At 36.0% G+C, this 13,318-nt stretch overlaps 1 protein-coding gene across 1 annotated transcript; it reads right to left on the bottom strand.

The window, feature by feature from the left end:
* Nucleotides 1-321: 321 nt before the first annotated feature.
* Nucleotides 322-4,123, bottom strand: LOC118034613 (succinate dehydrogenase subunit 6, mitochondrial). The gene is made up of 3 exons (XM_035039950.2): nt 3,786-4,123; nt 1,316-1,418; nt 322-713 (listed from the first exon to the last, which is right to left on the bottom strand). The coding sequence occupies exons 1-3, from the start codon at nt 3,981-3,983 to the stop codon at nt 565-567; spliced, it is 450 nt and encodes a 149-aa protein (XP_034895841.1). The 5' UTR covers nt 3,984-4,123; the 3' UTR covers nt 322-564.
* Between the last annotated feature and the right edge of the window lie 9,195 nt (nt 4,124-13,318).

Raw genomic sequence — 13,318 nt, 5'->3', positions numbered from 1 at the left:
CATACCCTTGGCTTGGTCAGTTACACTCGCTTCAACAGTACCTGCTGCTCACGTAATTTTAGTTATTAACATGCGTGATACAACTGGACCAAGTCAAATTACAGATGGAGCTGCCACCTCTTAAGTGCAACTTGGCAGAGATGAGGAATCCAATTATGATCCCAAACCATGCCATACTAAAGACAGATCCTTACTGAATCAGATGGGGAAAAAAGGGCATTAAACTACATAACACAGTAGATATTGTTTAAACAGAAGTGTAATTCAAGGTAAAACGAACTTCAGTTGAATAACAAATTCTGCAGCCAGAGTACATGCACAAGTCAAAAAAGCGCAAGGTAACTTATTATTATCATCAACAGCACACAAACTGCATTCTTATCAATTAGCATCCTAGGCAAGGCACAATGATAGTAAATCCATGATATTTTCAAGATTCTAGCATAAAACACAAGTTATGCAAATTGCCATTACATTTTCTGCAATGGAGCATTTATATTATTGTTGAAAAGGTGAACGACTCTTCGGTGAAGCTCCACGTTCAACCAATAGTCCAACTTAAGACTACTCTCCACATTTTTTCTCCCACCACTCGATGAACTTAACCTGTGCTGCCATGGTATCCAACCTGTAGAGTTGTAGCCAGTGGTTTCCAATTTCATGTCCAAATGTCCAACCAAAAACACCTCCAGCTAGAAAGGACAGCCCAGCACCTGTTAAATATGATTAGGGTAAGAAGCTAAACATTTTTTCATAACTAAGAAAACATGATAGAACACCTTTTCTTTCTGCAAGCTTCTGTTAATGATAATTGGCCTGTTTTCACTGTGAAACTAAAGAAACTCAGTTCATTTGCAAGCACATAAATACATAATCATTAACAGAAGCTTGCAGAAAGAAAAGGTCCAGTAGATTCTTATATAATAATGATTTTCCCACTCAGTCATGCCAATAAAACTCTTAACATGTAAAGAAAAAGGAACAAAAAAGACAAGAAGGCTGAGAATATGATTCCACTGTCCTATAATGTCTATGTCCCTATAAATCATATTTATGCATATTTTAAGCATACTGGATTTGCCTGAAACACAATCCCCAAAAGTAGAAATCTCTAGCAAGTTACATAGCAATCCACAGTGGAATCAGGTTTCACTAAAAGATAAACTAACATGTGCAACTGCAAACAGAAATCATTGTGATATGGCTCAATCGAAATAATAAAATTCGAATCCTCTTTCATCCTTAAGTTACTGGACACATTCAATTCCAAGACTATATTTACAATAAAAAATAGAGTGAGGAGGCAGTGGACTACCATGCAAGCTCCTTGAATATTTCCAGGCAACACCTGCTGTTGATACTGCTCCAATTACACTTCCTGTAAGTCCAAAGTTTACTGCTTCCCTAGCAGTCCTCAGCTGAAAAAGAAGACGACTTTATTCAAGCTTTTCCATAAATAAAGATCAAGCAGTAAACATGCTACAAAACAGGAACCATCAGAACATATGGAATGATAGTTATCGTAGTGTCAGCCTTCTTCTGCAGGAAAACTTTATATTTTATGAAAAATCAGTAAAACCCTGATCCAATAAATTTGATTTGCACACCAAGGTTCATCAGAGGAAGAGTTTCAGCCGTTTTCAACCCCGTCAAGAGATTGCAAACAAATACTTCGCAGAAAGAAAAAAATACAGTGATAACAAAATCCCCAGCAGTAATTATATCAGATGCTTGGTAAAAGTGAAATTGATGGGCATCCAAGAAACAATACATAAATAATGCAAACATGGGGGCAAGATTTGGCAGTAACTTCTCATAAATTGAGTCAGTAAAGATTAGGTATGCATATTGCATACAACAAGAATGGTTAGCAGAAATTATGCCTTAGATTTTATGTAAGAATTTTAAGGAATCCATGATATGATAAGTGATAAAAAAAAAAAAAAAAAAAAGCAGTCAAATATAGCCAGAGCATACTTAATTCATGCACATATTGAAGTCAGGTGTAAGGGCCCAAGAGGTTCGAAGGAAACAACAAAAACATTGTTCAATGTCCATTGACTGATAGCCATCAAAAATTAAGAACAAAACAGGGAGTTAAAAGAAAACACTCCAAACACATATAACTCTATTCTCACCCTAGTAATTAATCAGCACAAATAAATTCTGTTACGAGGCATTTTGGACACAAATAAGTACAAGTTGTCGTCTTAAGAGCTCAGCTTCTATAAAAGGATAACAAAATAACTGTATTCTTTTAAGCAAGAAGTTAAATTTGAAACTTGGGAAGACCAGCAAACTATTCGTAATATTTCAGATGCTGCAGGATACTCAACTAATAATATCATTTGAGGTTCAAGTTTTGTTCAGTGATAGATGTGATCTAATCAACTTACAGGTAACCTAAAGACTTTATTCACCTTTAACTATATTACTTGACAACACTACTATTAATGGCCCATTAAACATTTATGCAATGACTAGAGTGGGTACTCTGTAAATGCTCAAGGAGGGAAAAAGAAAGCTCATCGGAAGCCTAAACATGCTCGATTGGCTGAAGAGATATTGCAGACAGCATGCTCAACAATAACAATAGTAAGTCTAAATCAAGCCTGTTAATTTGCGGTATGTTTTAACAAATGGTTCTGACCAATAATGTAAGCACTTTCAGGTTGAACCTGAGAAGCAGACTTGCACAAACTCACCATCACATAAAATGAGATGGTAATAGCACACAAATATGGCGCTATGGTGGTAATAACACACATAATATGGCACCTTTTTTATGTTAATAACATTGAATTAACCACAAGTCATCAATTGCATCCACCTGTTGCTGGGTGACTACCTCTTGTTAATGCCGCATCACTTTGATGCATGTTTACCATACTCAATAAAATATTCCTCAATATTATGTTAGCATAAGGAAAAGATTGTGTCTAGGAATTTTCCCATGACATGTGCCCAGATATCAAAGGTCAAACAATATGATCATCTTTGTAGGTGGGTGTTTTGATATCCAGCAGGCATCATAAACAATTTAAAGCTGATATTATAGGATAATAACACAACAAAGGAAATTGTCTCTTCGGACACGACTCTTCAACATAATTGTTCTTGGAAACTGGTTGATTTCATTTGCCAGGTCACCTGAGCAGCTTACAGCTGACAGAACATTATTTCACCGTTACTAATTTCATATCTAACTGTGAAATAACTGAAGACAGAGACACATTATTGAAGAGTGTGATTTAAGTGCCGATAAGGAAATTATACCGAAGTGACTAAGCACCATCAAGAATAAATAAGAACGATTCACAAAATACCCAACACAATGAAAAGATAAATTTCGAGTCAAATTCTAACAGAGCTAAAGATATGTCCAAATGGTTATTCTCAAATAAAACACACAACTCTTAAATCATTTTTTTTTATTAGAAAAAAAGGGAAAAGGACTCGTACAACTGTAAACAGACAAAATAAAAGGAACCCAAAATCAAAAATAAAAATAAAAACAAAAACATGAGAGAAAATATTTTCAAAATGAACCCAACATCCATCATCAGCAGATAAGCAGTAAAATCCAGCAAAAATGAAATCTTTACTTCAAATGAAGCATAAAATGCAAGGATAAGAAAAACCCAGATGAAAAAAAATCAAAAATTTAGACAAAAAAGGAAAAGAAAAGAAATCAAGTAAGGGAAGGGAAACCCAAATGATGATCTGATCTAAGCTAAATCTACAGCAGTAAGCAAGAACTAAAAAGAAAGGGAAGGGAATAATACAGAGGGGCCATGAATAGGATCTGAAGCAATGAATTCTTGAACATCAGAATCAGACCAAGAAGGGATTGGTTTAGCACGCCTGAGGAATCTTGCATAGTTTTCAAGAAACGAAAATCTATCTCCCCAAAATTCTGTAAACCCTTCCCAGTGTTTCTTGAAAAATGATTGCTGATGTTGTGGGTCTGATGGTTCTCCCATTTCCTTTCTCTGTATCTTTGTGATGATGATTCGCAGTGAAAATAGTGGGAGAGATGTTAGAAAGGAAAAGCGCAGCCGGGCAGGGCACACTCTCCAGATTTCTGTATTTAATAAAGCCTATGATTTATTGGTTTGGTCTGAGAATGGTAGGATACAATAGGGCTGTTTGATATTACGGAAGTAAAGTGATTTAAAGTATTTTTTATTTAAAAATATATTAAAATATATATTTTTTAATTTTTAAAAGCTATTTTTAATATAAATTAAAATTATCTAAAAATATAAAAAATAATTATTTTAAATAAAAAAATAAAATTTTTAAAAACACAAATTAATCGTATTTTCAAATAATTTTTTAATAATTGGTTTTACCAAGTTTTGTTTGTAAAACCTAAAGTTAAAAAATTGAGGTGAAAGTTGGCTATTTGTCCAATTTAAATAAATAAATAATAATAATAATAATAATAATAATAATAATAATAATAATTTTAAATTATAGTATTTAGATTGAGGTTATGAATATATGATGAGTAGTGTCAGCTTTAAATATAAAAAATATATGTTAACATTTGATAATTATTTCAGTCTTGATTTCAATTTTGGATAATATATTTTTATTATTCAACTAGAAATCACACATAAAGGAGGTTCCAATCGGATGATTTGTCACTAATAGCTCATTATAAATTGTTAACATGATCATATTAATTATTTTATTTAAGTAACACTAAACTTTTAAATATAGTCAGGAATTCATGATGCTAACTTATGTTAACAACAAATCAAGTTCCTTTCTTAGCACACGTGTAGGTAATACCATATGGTTAGGCTATAAGAGTGTCAAGCATTGTTGTACCAAGTGTTATACAACACAAATCTAGATTAACCATTTAACAAGCAAGGTATTAAGAATTAGTAAGATAAAAAGATAAGACATGTTAATATTAAACATTAAGGTCTATGTTGAGTTTACAATATACTTATTCTTATACCATTAGTGTAACCTTTTCACCTTGACGTAATGAACTTAACTAAACATAATTAAGAAGATAAACATAAATAAACAAAACAAGAACATAAATAAGATACAAGTTAACTAAGTAAAAGAAAGGAAATGAAAAGCATGAACAAGATATTAATAAAAGCAAAACTTAAGAATTACAAAAAATATAAAGAGAGAGAACAAGAACAAGTTCTTTATCTGAAAAACCAAGCCTCTAAATGCATGGCAAATGCCTCTTTTTATAGGCCAAATTTTGGAACTATTGATTTGATGACTAATTGTTGAGTGGGTGGTCAACTTTTGACTTGGTGAAAATCCTTATCTTCTTGTCTGAATAAAACATCATTGCTAGCATCAGAACTGGATCCACCTGTACCTATAAAAGTTGTAGAAATTGTTTTATCTTTCCAGGAAAAAAAAAATTAATGTCATTTGGACTTCTAGAACTCGAGATATGGGCTGAACACTAAACAATGTCTAGGCTGTAGGAAAGATTCGGACTTCTTCGTTGTTGCTATAATTTGTACTTGAAACCAGACTTCTTAGATCTTGGCCTCCACATGAAAGTTGTAGGCCTATGTCTTACCAAATCTGTTCTAAAATTTGAGATCATTTGGACATCTAGAACTCGAGATATGACCCATTTACCGAACAATGTTCCAGTTTCGACTGCACTAACATCTCTTTTCTAAGTTTGGCCCTCTCTTTGTCCTTTTAATTTCAATACTTAAACTCATCAATCAATCCTTTCATTTATGTGATAGACTTGCATTTAAGATGAACATTTACCATAAATTAAAGGTATCTTATATTATTAGCTATGTTATTATAAAACATGCTTTAGTTAAGGAGTTATTGATACTTCAAGTGCAAAATGATAATATTAAACCTTGATAAAATACACTTTTAAGTACTAATCATCTGGCCATACCACCGACACGACCAGAGTATGGCTCGAAAGGTCCATAACTTTAGATCCGATCGTTGGATCGCGCTCAAAATTTTTTCACGAGCTTCCGTAGGTTGTTTTCCATAGGGTACCGTGGACTCATTACTCCACACCAACAAAGTTCAGTCGGGCCATACCACCGACACCACCAGAGTACCAGCTCAAAAGGTCTATAACTATAGATATGACCGTTGGATCGCACTCAAATGTTTTCACAAGCTTCCACATGTTGTTTTCCATGGAGTTGCGTGGTATGGGTACTACACACTAACGATGTCCGGTCGGGCCATATCAACGTCATGACTAGAGTACCGGCTCAAAAGGTCCATAACTATAGATCTGATCGTTGGATCGCACCTAAATTTTTTTTCATGTGTTTCCATATGCTTTTTTACATGGAGTAGCATGGAATCGGTAGTACACGCCGACGACGTCTGGTCAGGCCATACCACCGACACGACCAGAGTACCGGCTCGAAAGGTCCAAAACTATAGATCCGATTATTGGATCGCGCTCAAAAGTTTTCCACAAGTTTCCGTAGGCTGTCTTCCATAGGGAACCGTGGACTTGTTACTACATGTCGACGACGTCCGGTCGGGCCATACCACCGATATGACCATAGTACCTGCTCAAAAGTCCATAACTATATATCCGATCATTGGATCGCGCTCAAATTTTTTTTTTCAAGTGTTTCCTTAGGCTTTTTTACATGGAGTAGCTTGGAATCGGTACGCCACGCCGACAACGTTGGTCGGACCATACAACCGACACTACCAAAGTACCGGCTCAAAAGATCCATAACTATAAATTCGACCGTTGGATCGCGCATAAATTTTTTTCATGTGTTTTCTTAGGCTTTTTAACATGGAGTAGCTTGGAATCTGTATGTCACGCAGACGACGTCGGTCGGGCCATACGATCGACATAACCAGAGTACCGGCTCAAAAGGTCTATAACTATAGATTTGACAGTTGGATCGCGCTCAAATTTTTTTCATGTGTTTCCATAGGCTTTTTTACATGGAGTAGTGTGGAATCGGTAGTACATGTCGACGGCGTCTGGTCGAGCCATACCACCGACACGACCAGAGTATCGACTCAAAATGTCCATAACTATAGATCCGACCGTTCGATCGCGCTCAAATGTTTTCATGAGTTTTAAGAGGCTGTTTTCCATAGAGTTACGTGGAATCGATATTACACGCAGATAGCGTTCGATCGGGCCATATCACCTTCACGACCAGAGTACCAACTCAAAAGGTGTATAACCATAGATTCGATCGTTGGATCCTTCTCAAATATTTTTCATTAGTTTTTGTAGGCTGTTTTACATGGAGTAGCGTGGAATCGGTACTCCACACTGACGACGTCCTATTGGGCCATACCACTAACAAGACCATAGTACCAGCTCAAAAGGTACATAACAATAGATCAAACCGTTGGATTACACTTAAAATTTTTTTTCAAGTGTTTCCATAGGCTTTTTTACATGGAGTAGCATGGAATCGGTACTACATGCTGATGAAGTCCGATCGGGCCATACCATCGACACGACCAAAGTACCCACTCAAAACGTCCATAACTATAGATCCGACCGTTGGATCGCGCTCAAATTTTTTTAATTAGTTTTCGTAGGCTGTTTTACATGGAGTAGCATGGAATCGGTTGTAACGCCCTGTAATTTAGTACATTCATAAAAGAACTTTGAGCATTAACTTTTAAAAAAAATGGGTTTTTTTTTTCCACCGAACTTATCTAAGACTTGCTGAAATTTCCACTGAAATTTTAGCAGAGTTTCCTTTATATCTGGAGGTCCCAAGTTATCAACAATCATCATGTACAATTATACTTATTTCTCAATCACATCATAATCATGTAGAAGCTCAACAACACATCACTCATGGTACATGCCTCACATTTCGCATGCTCATTTCTTTCCCATTAACACACATAATTCATAATAATTGCAAGTAAACAAACTAAGATTACAAATACAGAATAATACATTTTTATGTCCCGACACTTAATGTAAAAAGAGTACTATTACATATTAAGTCATTTAGTTCTTTAAAGACAAAATACATTAATGTTCATCTTCTGATTCAATCATGCAAAAGGAAACTAGAGGACCTAAAACGCTACTCCTGGCGTGAATCTAAAGGACCTGCAATTTCATAATGTATATAATAAATATAGCATAAAAGGAAAATCACACAATACATGCACGAAATTAAACATATATTCAACGATATGCAATCATAGTTCCTTGAAATTCTCATTTATCCTTCCATTATTACGTCTCTATCCATCCTTCCTAGAATCATTCAACATTTTCATTTTGTGTCTTGTTTCACCCATGAGCTCATTTAATTCATTATAATATCTACCATGTGATTTCTCTCCCTCTTACTCTATCTCTTTAAATCAATTTCAATCCCAACATCTATTATACCCATTATGGCTTTTCCATATAAGTTGTCAAACTCATCATGATTGCGGTCCAATTTTAGTTTATAAATATATTCAACTTACATATTTCTTGTGCCCATTTCAACACATTCCAATGTTTCTTTAGATTTTCAGTAAAATCTCTCATTATCATGGAACCTGCCATCATTTTCGCAATATTCACATCCGATCCATCTTCAAATAATATGACTATTATTGGCATTTTATTACACTATTATAATTATCACCAAATTCTTATCATGCCAGCAACAACACGAAACCTTAATACAACATATTTACATTATTGGTCATAATTTTCCTCCATGTGTGCGCAGGACATGATTCTCAAATTATATCAATTACAATTCCTTAATTAATTCAAAATACATCATATATATATATATATATATATATATATATATATATATATATATATATATATATATATAGCATTGCATTCCTTAAGTGTATAACACCTACCATGGTTAATGAACTTCTACTCTCACGTCCCAAGCGATACGATATTTGCTCTGACTCCATCCTTCACAAGAATTAGATCTTCATCAGTTTCTCCTTTTTTTTTTCCTTCAATAATCCATAACATAAACACAAATTACCATTTTTGTTTAACAATTAGGTATCATCCAACATTCCATTTATAATCTGACAAGTCAGTCATCCTAACAATATTAACACCACACAAGTAAGTTTAACTCAAGTTGTATATTCTGGTCATTAGAAAACAAAACTAATGCCACTAGCCCATCACCGGGTAACTAGTTCCTTTGCCCATCTTATTCCATAATTTCCAATCAATATTCGCCTCTTCAAGGCCGAATGAATAATCCTATCAAGATGTCAATCCCCATTTCATTAATATTTTTAATTATTACCTCTCCCCTAAAACTTGGAAGGGAATGCTGATACTAATAAATTTTTCTTAGTGTTATTAGTCTCTTATATCAGGATCGACTAATCAAGTTCATTATAAACGTCAAAATTAATACCATTGATTGATGTTATCGACTATTTCTAACATGAAATAGCCAATCAAATTTTTCTTTCCATAATATCTTGGAATATTTCCGGAAATGTTGATGTCTAGATTCTTGACATCATTAGCTTTCACTTCAGGAATAACTAGTCAAGTTTCATGTGATTGCCGATATTGACAGCACCGGTCAATATCATTAACTATTCTCACCCGAAAAGTTAATCAAGTTCAGTATCCCTTGTTTTTAGGGATGATTATGCCGATGTTAGTAAACCTTACTAACATCATTAGCCTCCGCATTCAGGACCGGCCAATCAAGTTTCGTGTGATTACCGATATTAACAGCACCAGTCAATATCATTAACTATTCACTCACCCCGGTCATCCACTTCGGATGCCATTAGCCAAAGCCAATCATTCTTTGTCCCGGCCATCCATTCAGATGCCATTAGCCAAAGCTAATCAGTCCGTCATCCTGGTCATCCATTCGGATGCCATTAGCCGAAGCTAAGCATTCATTTGTCCCAGCCATCCATCCGAATGCCATTAGTCGAAGCTAATCATTCTTTGTCCCGGCCATCCCTTTGGATGCCATTAGCCGAAGCTAATCAGTCCTTCATCCCGGTCATCCATTCTGATGCCATTAGCTAAATCTAATCATTCATTTGTCCTGGCCATCCATTCGGATGCCATTAGCCGAAGTTAATCATTCTTTATCCCGGCCATTCATTCGGATGCCATTAGCCGAAGCTAATCAGTCCTTCATCCTGGTCATCCATTCGGATATGCCATTAGCCGAAGCTAATCAACAATTTGTCAACATTTAAGCCCGATGTTAGTAAACCTTACTAACATCATTAGCCTCCGCATTCGGGACCGGCTAATCAAGTTCGAGGAATGGTCATCCACGAAGTCTATTAATGTAATTCATATTCTTAACCCAGTCAAGTACTCAAATCCATTTTGAATTTCTCGTTTATTTCACTTTATCCTCTCTTTGTGGTTTCACCCATAGACACAAAGACCAAGAATTTAATAAGTTCGTAAATTAACACTACGTAAAAAGTGTAGGTATAGGACACCTACCAGCTGCAGCAGCTCAACTCGCTCTTCCTTGTTGTTGTTGTGCCCCTCCTGCAAAGCTCCTACTATACGAGCTCTTGAGAAGTCGAGTGAATGCTTCTCCTGAAATTTGGAGACCTGCTGTTCAGGAAGTACAATTTCTGATAGGAGTGTTCTTTTCCGATCTAAACCGTTCAGAATTTATATAACATCTGGATAAACGACATATCCAAAATCCAGACCAATCCAACGGTGAAATAATGATATAACAGCTGACGAACAAGGCTGTCTTGAAGGGTGATTTTCCAGAAATGTTCCTCCGGTGACAGCCCTCAAACTAAGTCTGATATTTACAATCCCTCCGGTTAGAATGTAGGTGACATTGAGCATAATAACATATCCAAAAATCAATTTAATCCAACGGTGGAAAGTCAAACTATGTCTGCCGAAGTGCCTGCCCTTTGCTACTTTAACTTATTTCAATGAATTCATGCAAAAATTTACAAAAATCATGTCCTCCTCTTCCAATTTCCAACTTCTTCTCTTTGTTTCTCTCAAGCTCTATAACTCTCTAAGTTGTTATTTAATTTGTTTTCTTGGATAGAATCCTTCTAAGAACACTCCCTTTCGATTTAGCTTGAAGAAATGAAGAGAAAATGGGACAAAACAAATGGTCTCCCTCCTATTTTTTTTTTTCATTTGCAGAGGACTTGCTCTGTTTTTAAAGAGAGGAGAGGAGACGAGAGTATTTGTTTTGATAAAATTACAAAAATGCCCCTTGTGTCATCTTCTTTCATTTACCCGATTTTCAATACTCTTCATAAATCTTTTCCAAACTCTGATTGACATGAAATTTGAACCTAATATAAAAAAATATGTCTGGAGATTCCTTACAAAATTTCAACCCGATCCAACGGTCGGATTGAGATATATCATCGATATCGTAAAACTAGACAATTAGTGTCTTTTACACTAAAATCTGAATTTCATGCATTAATTTATTTACTTAGATCCTCATGAAATTTCCCCTTAATTCATACTCAATAAATTCAATAGTACCACATTTATCATTAATTTGTCAGAATACATGTTTTGACCGAGGTTTACATATCTTTTATTTTTTTTTTATTCTTTTATCCACTGAAACTCATCACTGGTTTTGCCAACGTTACAAGTTTTAAACTAAAAATCATGAATCTCTTTTCGACTTCAACAATATCTTTAAATTTGTTTATGGAGATCATTCTCTCTCTCACATGACACATTTATTGTCATTCCTACTATTTATTTATTTCTTTCATATCGAATATCCATTACTCATCGAAATGTCATTACTTTGATCCTATGTGTTGTTTTTTTATTCTTTTTTTTATTATTATTATTGTTGTTTTTATTTATTTTTATTTACGGGGGTTTACATCGGTACTCCACGCCGATGACATCATGTCGGGCCATACCACCAACATGACCATAGTACCGGCTCAAAAGGTCCATAACAATAGATCCGACCATTGGATCACGTTCAAAATTTTTTCACGAGTTTTCGTGGGCTGTTTTCCATGGAGTTGCGTGGAATCTGTACTCCACGGACACGATATCCGGTCGGGCAATACGACTGTCACGACCAGAGTAACAGCTCAAAAGGTCCATAATAATAAATCCGACCGTTGGATCGCTTTCAAATTTTTTTCAGGAGTTTTCATAGGCTGTTTTTCATGGAGTACCGTGGACTCATTACTCCACGCCGACGACGTCCGATCAGGCCATTCGACCGACACGACAAGAGTACCGGCTCAAAAGGACAAGAACTATAGATCCGACCATTGGATCACGTTCAAAAGTTTTTCATTTGTTTTAGTAGGTTGTTTTTCATAGAGTTGCGTGGAATCGGTACTCCATGCCCACGATATCCGGTCGGGCCATACCACCGTCACGACAAGAGAACCTGCTCAAAAGGTCCATAATTATAGATCCAATAGTCAGATGGCGCTTAGGTTTTTTTCAGGTGTTTCCATAGGCTTTTTTACATGGAGTAGCGTGCAATCGGAGTACACGTCGACGATGTCGGGTCGGGCCATACCACCAACACGACCAGAATACCAGCTCAAAAGGTCCATAACTATAGATCTGACCGTTGGATCGTGCTCAAATTTTTTTCAGGTGTTTCTGTAGGCTTTTTTACATGGAGTAGTGTGGAATCAATGCTACACGCCGATGAAGTCTGGTCGGGCCATACCACCAACACGACCAGAGTATCGGCTCAAAAGGTCCATAACAATAGATCCGACCGTTAGATTGCACTCAAATTATTTTCAGGTGTTTCCGTAGGCTGTTTTACATGAGGTAGCATGGAATTGGTACTACACGTCAACAAAGTTCGGTCCGGCCATACCACCGACACAACAAAAGTACCAACTCAAAAGGTCTGTAACTATAGATCCGACCTTTGGATCACGCTCAAATGTTTTCACGAGTTTTCATGGGCTTTTTTCTATGGAGTTTCGTGGAATCGGTACTCCATGCAAACGATGTCTGGTTGGGCAATATGACCAGAGTAATGGCTCAAAAGGTCCATAACAATAGATCCGACTGTTGGATCGCTCTAGAATTGTTTCAAGTGTTTTCGTAGGTTGTTTTACATGGAGAACCGTGGACTCGTTACTCCATGACAGCGATGTCCAGTTTGGCCATACCACCGACACGACCAGAGTACTGGCTCAAAAGGTCCAGAATTATAGATTCAATCGTTGGATTGCGCTCAAATTTTTTTCAAGTGTCTTCGTAGGCTGTTTTACATGGAGTTGCGTGGAATCGGTCGTACACGCCGACGACGTCTGGTTGGGCCATACAACCGACATAACCAGAGTACCGATTCAAATG

This window comes from Populus alba, chromosome 9, assembly GCF_005239225.2.
Source record: "Populus alba chromosome 9, ASM523922v2, whole genome shotgun sequence".
Taxonomy (NCBI): Eukaryota; Viridiplantae; Streptophyta; class Magnoliopsida; order Malpighiales; family Salicaceae; genus Populus; species Populus alba.
Note: the sequence above shows the minus strand (reverse complement) of the source record. Positions and strands in the feature narration are given on the sequence as shown.

What these genes read in the sequence shown, in the direction of transcription:
- LOC118034613 (XM_035039950.2), bottom strand. Translation starts at nt 3,983, where the DNA reads ATGGGAGAACCATCAGACCCACAACATCAGCAATCATTTTTCAAGAAA. An exon ending in ATCCTATTCATGGCCCCTCT is followed by an intron (nt 1,419 to 3,785) that starts GTATTATTCCCT and finishes CTTCTTTTTCAG; the next exon opens with CTGAGGACTGCTAGGGAAGC. An exon ending in ATATTCAAGGAGCTTGCATG is followed by an intron (nt 714 to 1,315) that starts GTAGTCCACTGC and finishes CATATTTAACAG; the next exon opens with GTGCTGGGCTGTCCTTTCTA.